Below are 12,731 nucleotides of genomic sequence, written 5' to 3' on the forward strand. Positions count from 1 at the left end.
TGTTTTGCATAGAATATTGCATAGAGCAAAATACAATAAAGTGACATCATATAGTAAAATATAGAACATGCACTAAATGTGCCTTTAGAAAAAGCAACAAGTTAAGTTCAGTGTGAGTTCACACCTATACTGCCACCTATAATGCACATTAAATATGCATAATTGTAATTTTTAATTTGCATTTAAAGAATCCACACTTTAAAAGCTATGATTACATTTGACATTTGACGCTATACTAGATAGCCTATAATAATAGCCTACATATGCTCGTAATTCTACGCGACTGTTCTAATGCCATTATGACATAAGCCTATTAAACATGGCTGACTTGCCACTAACGTAGTCTACACTATAATGTGACAAATTGCTAAATAGGCTATTAAACATGCATTTTTATTTATTATTTTTTGTTTAAACCTGTTAGTTCGAAATTTCAGCCTAGACAGCAAATGTGTTGTTTGTTTTTGTTTATTTTGCAACACTGAGGAAAATGAAGTGAAACCTCTAAATACATGAAATATGAAAAAATATAAATGAAAACTTTTAAATGTTTTGTCATATTTTTTTTGTCATAGCCTATCAGTAATATCAGATTTCATGTAGGCTACTCAGATTTCACGTTCAAATATCCTATATGCAGTGAATATGCACAAAAATATTGCAGTTTGCTATAATAAGCAGCATTTTTTTATTAATATCACTATTGCTATTATAATAATTATTATCATATCATTTAAAAATATATTTTTATTGTTTCCTCCTTTGCGATTTAATACGTCATGCTAATTAGATGGCTAATATGCTAATTTAATAAGTGTATATAGTTAAAAATTCACTAATAAAACATAAAAACTACGAAATAATCACCAAGGCTATGGCTATATTAAATTCGTTAGTCTTTTGCTCTTTTGCTAATCGATGCACAGCGCTGGTAACATGAGCTAATAAATGTAACTATGCTAATTGAATACGGAATCCCCCCGTTTCTTTCATCCCCTTTGACCTTTGTACAGCAGCTTCCGACTGCATCTATTGTTTAAATGCAGATGTCCTGCGCATGATGGGGAGCTTAACTTCATATATGGATGGGGAGCTCCTGTCCCACGGACAGCAGATGAAGGAAGGACTGTGTGGAGGGGAATCCCCATTCAGGTACATGTCTGGGCATACAGCCCCACGCAGACTGCTCTAGGATGGCAAAGCCTTTATTATCAGTCGCCTCAATGTTAAATGCATAGCCTAGTTAGTGGTGTTGACATGAAATTCAGTATTTCATGAAAGCTGATACTGTTTATTATGATAGTAATAATGAATAGGCCTATAGATAAATATAAAACAAGTAGTCTTGTAAAAAAAAAAAAGGTTGTATAAAAACCAGACTACTGCAATATTTAAAAAATATTATTTTAAATTTATTTATATTCATTTTATTTCATTATTTGGTACAGTGGTATATGCATGGTACAGTGTTTTACTTGTGGTTTTTACCCTAAGGTTAGGCCACTGAGTACATACAGTCCTCTATGACGTAAACATGAACAATTGATACAAAGCTCAATGGTCAAACAGGTAACATGTAAATTTCCATCTCATGTGTGGTGACACTTCAGCACAATGACACAAAAGACAGTCTCTTTACTGTAAATAAATAACTTTTCCCTTCGCTCCAGTGTCCACATGACAGCTGAGAACAATAAGTTCATTACCAAAGTTCACTACCTGACAGAGAAGAGATCATGTGTATGTTTCTGTGACTGTGCAACGGCTACATACGTTACCAAAACACAACGTCCACGTGGGTGTGAGCGTGAAAACACGAGACAAGAGCAAGGCTCGAATTTAACTGTGTCCTGGTGACATCATCCTTTACTTTACCCCCTCCTTCCTTCATACTCCACCGTATCTGATAAACCTGTCTCGAGCACTGCTCGTCCACCTCCCATCCCACATTTTTACATATTAGTTTTCATTGTTGTCACCTGATAAACAGTCCCTATTGGTGGTGCAGGGCCGCAGCTGCCACCCTTCAAGGTAATGGGAGGGTGGTGAGTGACAGACCCGGAATCTGCAGGTTTAGAAGCCTAACAAACAACCAGTCTATGCTTGCATTTAACTGCCATGTGTAAAGTGGTTATCGACTAGTCATACTGTTATTCTGTGCGCCAAGTTCCATGATTGTGGCAGAAAGGTCAATTTGCATGTCACAAATGACATCAAAGGGAAAAAGAGAAGGGAAAATATGCATGCTTCCTTATTCTCATTCAGCCATGATTGAAAATTGCTTGTAATTGATTACATGAGTGTCATAAGGATCCAAATCACCTACACTGAAAGCAGCAATCATTACATATCAAGCAAAGATGATCACGTAAGTTTATTGTTTGTTTTTTCATAAATATTCTCAATAAAGAACCAGAAGTGAGAACACATCTTTGAAACCCAGTTTCAGTCACATTCGTGAGTGTTTACATCGGGTTGTAAAAAAAGGAACTAACAGAAAACAACATGTTTTGTGTTCCACTATGGGCATGTTTCTCTGCAACCACATTAAACTGTTGCCATTAGTGCTGCACGATTCCTCCGATTATAGTGTGTCTACCTCAGATTAATTAGAGAAACCTACAAGATCATGATTCACTGTGTGTTAGAATTATTCATATTCCCCATTAGACCATGCCATATTTAATTGGGCTCTTTATATGCTAATTATTACACTACAAAAAATATAATATAACGCATCTATCTTCTATCTATAGGCCTATATATATGTGTGTGTGTGTGTGTGTTTGTGTGTATACATATATAAATAGCCTATATATATTGTACGAATACAAATTGATTAATTGCATCTAACATAAAACCTTTTGTTTACATAATATATGCGTGTATATATTATTATATTTAAATATATTATATAGGTGTGTGTGCATGTCTGTGTATACACACTTATATATGTGTATAAATATGTGTGTGTATACAGTATATGCACACACAGACATATATAATATATATAAATAAAATAATATATATATATATATATATATATACACACATACATATATTATGCAAACAAAAATGTTTATGTCAGATGCGATTAACAGATTTGCCAGCACTAATATACATATATATGTAAATACACAAATTATATATATACAGTGCAATGCATAAGTTAATACACCCATGCTAAAGTTGACTAAAAAGAGGAATAAAAAATCATATTTTGGAAATTGAACTTAATGCCTTAATTTAAAAAATTAGGAAAAATCCAACCTTTTAGGACACCAATTTTCTTTGTGAATGAATAATGTATCGTAAATAAATAAATGTTCTTCCTTAAAATACATGGTGCATAAGTGTGTACACCCCTATGTTAAATTCCCATAGAGGCAGGCAGATTTTTATTTTTAAGTATTTTTTTTATTATTAATTTTTAGGATACTATGCATCCTGATAAAGTTCCCTTGGCCTTTGGAATTAAAATAGCCCCACATCATCACATAGCCTTCACCATACCTAGAGATTGGCATGGAGTACTTTCCATAAGATCATCTCTCAATGCAAATCAAACTAGCTTTTAGGCTAACTGAAATAAAACCATGCCAATCTCTAGGTATGGTGAATGCTATGTGATGATGTGGGGCTATTTTAATTCCAAAGGCCAAGGGAACTTTATCAGGATGCATAGTATCCTAATTTTTTTTTAAAAAAAATACTTAAAAATAAAAATCTGCCTGCCTCTATGGGAATTTAACATAGGGGTGTACTCACTTATGCACCATGTATTTTAAGGAAGAACATTTATTTATTTACGATACATTATTCATTCACAAAGAAAATTGGTGTCCTTAAAGGTTGGATTTTTCCTAATTTTTTAAATTAAGGCATTAAGTTCAATTTCCAAAATATGATTTTTTATTCCTCTTTTTAGTCAACTTTAGCATGGGTGTATTAACTTATGCATTGCACTATATATATATATATATATATATATATATATATATATATGTTAAAAATACAATATATAGGCCTATATATAGCATGTGTGTATCAGCACTACATAAATAATGACACATTTTAATACTGTTAATGAAACTTGAAATTATTTTAGACACACAACTTATGACTACATATGACCACAATTATCATCCATTAGTGGATAAAAGGTCAATTTTATCAGCATTTAATATGTGATGTATGAATTTTTACAAAACAATTTGTATATATATATGCTTAACATTGCAATATCAGCTCTTTAAACCACTCACAGGTGTCATGTTCATCCTTTTCTCCTTAATGAAAGGTAGTGTAAGACAAAAAGCTCATTGTCCTAGTGATGGTCAATTGCACTGGATGGGAAAGGCTATAGTGATGTCAGAGCTGCTGAAGGCATTACCTCATCTCCATCATCAAGGATCATTTCACACATGGTTGCAAGCTGAGGCAGAAGGAGAGCAGTATTAATGGGTTTGGGGGTGGATTGTAGAGGGCTGTTAAGGCCAGCTGTTGCAAACATGACCCCGTGTGACACCCACAGTCCCCAAACAATGGCTTGATAATGCTGGTTATTTTTAACACAAAGTGAAGGAATGTTATACTCAAATCATGTTTATGCACTGCGGAGTTTCCCATTTCAGGGTTCCTTTCAGCTGACTAGGCAGGAATCGGTGCTGCGCTTTTGTTGGCTTATTAATTTCATGGTCAGTTGTTTTGTGGAAAGTCAGACATTACATATAAGTCAGACATTACGTTTCAAGTCGACCCTAAAAAGTGTTTAAAACCATTAAGCTTCATTAACAGTAGGTTACGTAGTGCATACATTTCTTCTAATTTATAGTGTAGCAACAGACAATATGATGACTCACTGTCCCTAGTGACGCCGTGCTGAAAGCCGTGCACCTTCTCTTCACCTCCCGTGGGCTCTCTTGTTGATAATTGTTGGAGTGTCACAACAATTAGGTCATTGCCGAGTTTGTGTTTGCAAAACCCAGAACCTGACACCACTTGATTCACTGGTAGGTCAAGACATCAAACAACGGGTCAGTGCTCGGTTGTTTATCTGAGGAATGGGTAGAGGATCCCCATCTTCATCATCGAGCAAGCTTGTGTTTAAAGAGCCTGACATCACCTGCTGTGAGTGATGTAGATCTAGCAGGATCAAGTTGCTCACCCTTATCAAATGATACTCTTTGTCTTGGTGTGTAGACAGTGTTTACTTGGTTACGCTGAATGTTGATGTTGTTGTCTGTTCGGTCAGTAATGGTTTATGCGCATATAATTGGGTGATTTTGTAAGGGATATTTACAGTCTTAAGAGTTTATAGATCAAGTGAAAGGAAATCCCTGAAATATCACAAATATTTTGAGAAGACCTAATATTTTCAGCTGTGTGTAAGGTAGTTCAATTAAGTTTTTTTTCAATAACTGATGAATGAATAGCCAGCATGTTGTAGGAGCTAAAGGCCTTGAAAAGACTTTTAGGTTGGCAGATGGAGAAAACCAGAATTGCAATAAATTGTTTTCCATAAGTAGGGATGAATAGCCATAGCCAAAAATAAGCCCACAGCTGCTATATACACACCTGTACTTTCAATGTACACTATCATTATAAAGTTTGTCTCTTTTGCTCACCACGGCAGACAAACAGTAATACTGTGAAATATGATTACAATTTTAATATATTTTAAAATGTAATTTATCCCTGTGATGGCAAAGCTTAATTTTCAGCATCATTACTCCAGTCTTCAGTGTCACATGATCCTGATTTTCTCTTCAAGAAACAACAATGGAATTTTTTAAGGATTATTTGATGAATAGAAAGTTAGATGAACTTTCTATTCATCAGATGAATGGAAAGCATTTATTTGAAATACAAATATTTTGTAACATTATAAATATTTGTACTTCTTGCTGAATAAAAGTATTAATTTCTTTAAAAAAATATACAAATTTATATCGTACTGACCCCAAACTTTTGTTCAATAGTGTAGCTCTAAGATGTAGTTTATTGACAAAAAGCAGAGTAATACAGACCAGATATTCAGACATTATTAAAAGCAAAATGTCAAACATTGGTCCAACTCTGAAAAACTATGTACAAAAATGTCCCTTTAAATATCTTGCTGTAACAAGTCTATATAGCGACAAATTTGGCATAATCCCTATTGCCCCCCCCCCCCTCCCCTCCTCCTCTATATATATAAACTGTTAATATAACATTAACATATATAATATATAACATATATATAACATCAACATAAGCCTTTTAGCCACATTTTTCGATACAGATGGTGATGTTTTAAACAAATCTTCTTGATTCTCAGAATGCTATTCATTAAATTAGCCAACAACTCTCTAATTTGCTTAAAAATGATGTAACACTATTTAATAGCAACTTTGTCTGTTTTTAGTGGGCTTTGCCGCGGCGTCTACAAGCAGCGTTGGACATCCATCAGTCAGGGCAGTAACCCGCTGAGAGGAGTGTGACAGAAGCTCGCTTGTTTTGCTCCTGTGATGTTCCTCTGCCCGGAAACAGTGTTGCCTCGACAGCTGCGAATGGAGAAGCGATTGGTCGCGAGGCGGCAGTTCAAGCATCGCGCGCGCTGTTCTGGGACTCTCTGTTGAAGCGCGTGCGTCAGCCAGCGTCAACATCAAGCTGCTTTGCTCAACTGCATGTTTGCCTCGCAACGCATTCGTGTAATAAAATGAACACCCATTAAAAATGTAGATGTTCCAGACAACAGCTTTCGCTGTTAGTCAGTAATTTAGAGCAAAGTAAACATTATGAGTGGACTTTTAAACCGACTATTGATAAAATACTATCTCTCTCATTCTCACACACACAATTTCAATTAATATACGAGTTAAAAGCTAAATCTAAAACATGCCTATATATATATATATATATATATATATATATATATATATATATATATATATAAACCTCAATCCCAACATTAGACTCCTAATATTTGCAGTGACCTAATAGAAATAATAATGAAATTAGCATTTCTCTGCCGCCCTCTGCCGATCACACATAGTATTGTCTCAAATTCAATACAAAATCCACAAGTTTTTTATTTATATTTCTAACTATATTAAGCTTCTATTTAAGTATAGAACATAAATGATCAGAATAAAGAACCATGAGGTCAGTGCACACTAAATATCAAACAAAACAAAAACAGTTATGAAGATGAAGATTCCAATTACTCTTCTCCCACTTCTTCATCAGGGCAGCAATAGTATTCCACAAAACAAATCTGACCATCATCATTCCTCACAAGATACTGTAGAGAGAGAAAGCCTCGGCTGTCTGTTCTCACCGAGACTTTGCAGGACAGAGCCAAGGCCTTTGTAGAAGGTTTCAACAGGGAGATCTTATACCTTTGAGAATAAACATAAGAGAAAATAAATCTTAGTGACTCAGAAAACTTTATTGTTCTTTTACCACTTACATGTGAATGCCTTGGAAGTTAATTTATAAGCAGCTTGTTTTATGAAGTTCTGAATTTAGCAGATACACAGAGCTCTGATTGATGGGGAATGCAATCTAAAACAGAAACTGTCCTCCTACCTGTTGGTCTGTAATTTAGTACACTGGAACAGCTCCATCATGTCTGAGTCTTTAGGATAATCATAATGGGCATTTCCAGAATTACCGAATGTGGATAATCTAGGGTTAAAAAAGGAAAATAATAATGATTATGCATTGACATTTAATTTTGACTTGACAACACCACACTTTATTTTTCACTCAGCAATAGACCACATTAATAGATCTCATAATTGGAGCTGACATTATATATTATAATTAATAACCTTACATTAGTATTTCCTTGATTCAATTATATACACTGTTGTTCAAACGTTAGGGGTCAGTACATTTTTTTTCTTCAAGACAATATTACTTTTGTACTTAAAGAGACAGTAAAGACACTGACAATTTTACAAAAGATTTCTATTCAAAATAAATGCTGTTCTTTTGAACATCTTTCTATTTATCAAAGAATCCTGGAAAGTTTCTACAAAATATGATACTGTTTTCAACATTGATAATAATAAGAAATGTTTCTTGAACAGCAAATCATCATATTAGAATCATTTCTGAAGGATCATGTGACACTGGAGTAATGATGCTGAAAATTCAGCTTTGACATCACAGGAACATTTTAAAATATAATCAAATAAAAAACAGTTATTTGAAATTGTAAAGATATTTCACAATATATTGTTTTTACCATACTGCAGATAGAGCATAAGAGACTTCTTTCATTAACGTTAAAGGAAGTGTTGGCACACTGATCTGTTGTGTGCATGATTACTGTACCTGAAGTAAGGATGGCTTGGTGACATAGTAATCTGCAGAACTTCACTGGTCATGTCAAGCTCAGAGAAAGCCTCTTTAAGACTGTCGGACTGCAGAATCACCTTGTTGGTTACATTCGTGCTGCAAAAGTCAAAGTCTATGGGCTCCTCAGGCTCCTGTGTATTAATCTTGCACACGGTGACCACACCACCTTCCTCCAGGAATAAAGTCAGCGGATATCCATAGCCATTGTAGCACATTCTCAGGGCAGTGCACACACCTCAGTGGTACAATAAAAGAGAAATTAGTTAAATACATTTTACAAAAGAAAGACCGGATCACCATTAAGATACACACCTGGGGTTGTGCTCGCCCCAAAGATGGTTAGGCAATCCAGAAGAACAGTTAAGTTAACTTGAAACCCAACTGCATCCTCTTTGATAGTGTATTCTTGAAAGATGTCAGCCTGAGGAAACAGACACACAAATACACTGCTCAACCCAACTGCTGACAACTGAACCTGTCAGAAACGGTCCTCCAACACCAACCTGAATGAAAGCATTAGCTTGAAGACATTTGGAGTCCTCTACAGTGACTTTTAACCCATTCTGCGTTGCATTGAAGATGGCATGGTCTTTGAAAGAGATGGCTTTCAGGATGTTGGACAGATTCCTTGCGTTATCCAAACTGGCTATCAGAATGTACTGGTCAATGTCCGCTTGGGACTGAGTTGACAGAGGCATGTTTCTGCGTTGTCAGCATCTGCAATGACATTTAAAACATCTAACGTTAACTAACTAACTTATATTAGCTGTTTACAAATTATGGTGATACGAAAACAGAGACATTACACTCAATTTGTGCACCTACCTACATATATGATCAAGCTGTCAATCTCTGGGGAAAAACTAACCTTGAACATAAACAGTATATGTTATACATATATATTTAACCTACCGAGTATAGATATGAAATATAAAGATTTACATCTCTTTTTAAGAGTTTGGCGCCCTTAAGTGGCCGCTGCTGAGTCTTCTTCTGGTGTTTTGAGTTCAGTTGTTCATTCGATCCCTCGCACGCACCGCAGAGGTCTGATGCGGAACTGCAGGAAGAGTTGACATGCGGACGTTTTCAATATTAGGAGGGGGGGTCATGGTGTGAAAAGTTAGGCACAAACACACTTGTACTGTAATCTCTCATAATTACAATAAAGACAATATTTATATATATTTATGATATAGACTCATGCTTTATTTAATTTCCATAAATGCAAGGTGTCAAACATAAATGTTTAATATGCGTTTGTGCACCCCTCTCACTCATCATGAGTTGGACCAGCCGTCGCCTGGCAGCCGAGACAGCCAGACAGATGCGAGGAGGCGGGCGGTCGGTCAGTCCGGCAGAAGTGCCACATAATCAGTTAAAGGTCAGTTACGTTTGAGACATTCCCTGGTTTATTTAACTTTATGTAAGTGTGTAATTCCGTTTAATAATTTGAGCGACTAACTATAAAAAAATAACAATGTCCAAGCTAAGTTCCCAGCTGGTCTGTGTTTGTTTATCTATCTCAATAGTAACCATACCATACCAACAACAAAGCGAAACTTGTGAGCAGTAGCATTTCTTCCTCATCTATGTAACGTTATTTAAACTAAGTTGACGTGTTTTATGTAATGTAACGGCAGTGGTAGTTACATGTAGTTCAAATTAACCAGCTAACTAGCTAAGCGGTTAGCTAGCTTATTGTGATCTGGTGACAGTCGTTACTAACGTTACTGGGTTCACATTTGGAACGAAATGATGCGCGTGCTATTTCTTTTAAAATACTCCTGTTTATGTATTTCTGTGTGATTTCCAGCCATTATCGAGTCACGGGTAGGTTTAGGTCCTCTGGTCATGGCTAAAGACCCGTTGGCAGAGGCTGGTCTTCATTTTGATGAACTCAACAAATTGCGAGTACTCGAGCCGGACGTGAGCCAGAAAACCACTGAGCTCAAAGAGGAATGTGAGGACTTTGTTGACAGTGAGTTTTTTTATTTTTTTATTATGTTCTTTATCTTATTGAGTTTACTTTATCTCTCGTGTTGACTAAACAGTATTTCGTTGCTTCTTTTGACAGTACAGATCAATAATTTATGCTTGGCATTTGTTTTTGAAAACAGAGATAGGACAGTTTCAGAAAATTGTAGGTGGACTTATTGAACTTGTGGATGAACTGGCAAAGGAAGCCGAAACTGAAAAAATGAAGGTACATCCTTGCATTTTAAATAACCTGCAGTGCAGATTTGTTATGTTCATTTATATAACTTCAGTGATTATTCTACAGGCCATAGGTGCAAGAAATTTGCTGAAATCGGTTGAAAAGCAACGAGAGGCCCAACAGCAACAGCTTCAGGCTTTGATCGCAGAAAAGAAAATGCAGTTGGAAAGGTAATTGGCCTTATTAGTAGGCCGATCAATGATATATTTGTGCTCTGTGTTTTTCCACTATATGTGAGACTATAATTGTTTGTTTTGCAGGTACCGAATAGAATATGAAGCTCTTCAGAAAGTCGAAGCAGAGCAGAATGAATTCATTGATCAGTTTATACTGCAGAAATGAGAGTGCTGTGTTTTCTCTCTCTCTGTTGGACAGAAAAAAAGTGATGCTATGCATCTTGACTCACAATGACTTCCTATAAAGTACTGGGTCCCAAAGTAGGTTAATTGAATTGAGCAGTTTATAGGTCTGTCTGTTGCCTCAACCTCTGACTCTATTGGGTTAACATTGAGTGCTTTTGCATGGCCAGTTCCAGGGGGGCATACTTGTAATCTTTCCAACTATACTTCATAATCTCAGATACTATTTATATACAATATAAGTTATTTATACTATTTATATGGAAATTAGTTTGTAAATCATTCTTTTTGTACAACAGCAAAATACAGTATTTGCATGTTACTGTAAATAATTCCATCATGAGACATCTTCAGGTAAATTGTTTATTTTCTGTATGATTTTTATTTTAACTGCTGTTTGTGACTTGAACCCGTCCAGTTTTATTTGATCATATCCTCATGGCAATTTTATTGTCTGTTCATGGGACCACACCAAAAAATTTTCCATAGAAGTTATGGAAAGCTATTTAATATGAAATTTACTTATTTGTTTACATTAACCGTTATTAGGTGTGTAATCTCAATATTTGACTAACTTCATACAGATTTGAAGAACATTTGAATAAAAATATATTTTGCTTTTACATGTGTTGTCATCAGTAAACAAAACTGTAAATTACCATGGGGTCAAAAATTGCTTTTTTTTTTTTTTTTGCTTAAAAATTACATACAATTATCAAATATGCTGGTACATATTCAAATATTTTATCACATTTAACCAGTAATAACATAACCCTGGTGGGTTATAATGAATGCATCCATCTATAATGTGTAGATGGGATGAACTGGCATTATCTTAGTTTCTTGGACTTTGAGGAAGTGTTTCCTTTCGGAGAGGTTGAGTTATATGTTGAGCTGAAGAGCATGGTGAGCAGTATCATGACAGGGATGATGAGGTATGGAGCATAAATTGACACCAGTGTCAGGCGTTCGTTCAAAGTTTGGGGTCCTGGATGTGGCGCCAGAGGAAAGTTATGGAAAAGCACGTGGCTTAAAATTGGGACTAGAGTAGTGGCCACATGAGCGGAGTAAATGATTGCTGGAGTTCTGATCCATTTGCAGCCACCTATTAAATGGAAAACATCACATCAATTAACAGGAGTAATGTGACCACAGTGACTGGTATGCATTGACACAAGTGATTCACCACTAGATGTCATTGTTGTGTGGCTATTGAATGATCGAGGTACTACTGACCCTTCAGGAAAGCGTATGCTGCAACTGGGAAAAAGGGCAGCTGGACGAGAGCCTCGCAGAATACAAAAGATTTGAACCAGGCAGGAGGGTCCATCATCATCGGATCCTTGAATTCAGCGGCATACCAGTGCAATAAGTTTCTCAGCTGTAACACAAATAATAATTATATTACATAATTACATACAAAACTGCTAAACTTAGGATATTATATTGGTTCCGTTAGTGACAAATACAACTGAGTGTGCAGTACAAAGTGCAAACTTACCTCAGGTGGATACAGATGCTCGGGAAGTAAAGCCTGAAGATCAACCACGAGAGTAATTGGAATGTGCGACGCAAAGTAAATGAAATATATAATTTCTAAAGCGCGAAGTAACATTTTAATTGTCTAGTGCTGTAACAGTTTTCGACAAGTTCCTTCTCCGTCGGTGGTTCAGCAGCCGTGGACGGCGTCAGTGGTCAATTATACAGTAGCGTGTTACTCCTCTGTTTCTGATTGGTCCTTTAACTCGGTCACTTCTAATCTTTGTCTTTCCATTGGTCCATCGGCTCGGTTGATTCCTGAAGTGGGC

At 35.8% G+C, this 12,731-nt stretch overlaps 3 protein-coding genes across 8 annotated transcripts; 1 reads left to right on the forward strand and 2 right to left on the reverse strand.

The window, feature by feature from the left end:
- Positions 1-7,048: 7,048 nt before the first annotated feature.
- Positions 7,049-9,389, reverse strand: rad1 (RAD1 homolog (S. pombe)). 3 transcript variants are annotated; one of them, XM_084126498.1, is made up of 7 exons: positions 9,292-9,384; positions 9,175-9,217; positions 8,853-9,066; positions 8,662-8,770; positions 8,326-8,584; positions 7,573-7,671; positions 7,049-7,382 (listed from the first exon to the last, which is right to left on the reverse strand). In XM_084126498.1, the coding sequence occupies exons 3-7, from the start codon at positions 9,045-9,047 to the stop codon at positions 7,205-7,207; spliced, it is 840 nt and encodes a 279-aa protein (XP_083982624.1). In that variant the 5' UTR covers positions 9,048-9,066; positions 9,175-9,217; positions 9,292-9,384; the 3' UTR covers positions 7,049-7,204. The 3 variants fall into 3 exon arrangements, with proteins under 3 accessions (XP_083982624.1, XP_083982626.1, XP_083982625.1); XM_084126500.1 differs by having other exon boundaries at positions 9,175-9,212; positions 9,292-9,378; XM_084126499.1 differs by lacking the exon at positions 9,175-9,217 and having other exon boundaries at positions 9,262-9,389.
- A 211-nt stretch (positions 9,390-9,600) lies between these two features.
- On the forward strand, positions 9,601-11,546 carry ift20 (intraflagellar transport 20 homolog (Chlamydomonas)). Of its 4 annotated transcripts, none has more exons than XM_084126717.1 (5): positions 9,601-9,730; positions 10,163-10,327; positions 10,467-10,552; positions 10,631-10,734; positions 10,825-11,546. In XM_084126717.1, the coding sequence occupies exons 2-5, from the start codon at positions 10,201-10,203 to the stop codon at positions 10,904-10,906; spliced, it is 399 nt and encodes a 132-aa protein (XP_083982843.1). In that variant the 5' UTR covers positions 9,601-9,730; positions 10,163-10,200; the 3' UTR covers positions 10,907-11,546. The 4 variants fall into 4 exon arrangements, with proteins under 4 accessions (XP_083982843.1, XP_083982841.1, XP_083982844.1 ...); XM_084126718.1 differs by having other exon boundaries at positions 9,680-9,772; XM_084126715.1 differs by having other exon boundaries at positions 10,467-10,734.
- tmem97 (transmembrane protein 97) lies at positions 11,273-12,660 on the reverse strand. Its single transcript, XM_084126714.1, has 3 exons — positions 12,425-12,660; positions 12,160-12,304; positions 11,273-12,028 (listed from the first exon to the last, which is right to left on the reverse strand). Exons 1-3 carry the CDS (start codon positions 12,536-12,538, stop codon positions 11,754-11,756), a joined length of 534 nt encoding a protein of 177 aa, XP_083982840.1. The 5' UTR covers positions 12,539-12,660; the 3' UTR covers positions 11,273-11,753.
- Between the last annotated feature and the right edge of the window lie 71 nt (positions 12,661-12,731).

The sequence above is a fragment of the Abramis brama genome, assembly GCF_963993115.1.
Source record: "Abramis brama genome assembly, chromosome: 10".
In the NCBI taxonomy this organism is placed as follows: Eukaryota; Metazoa; Chordata; class Actinopteri; order Cypriniformes; family Leuciscidae; genus Abramis; species Abramis brama.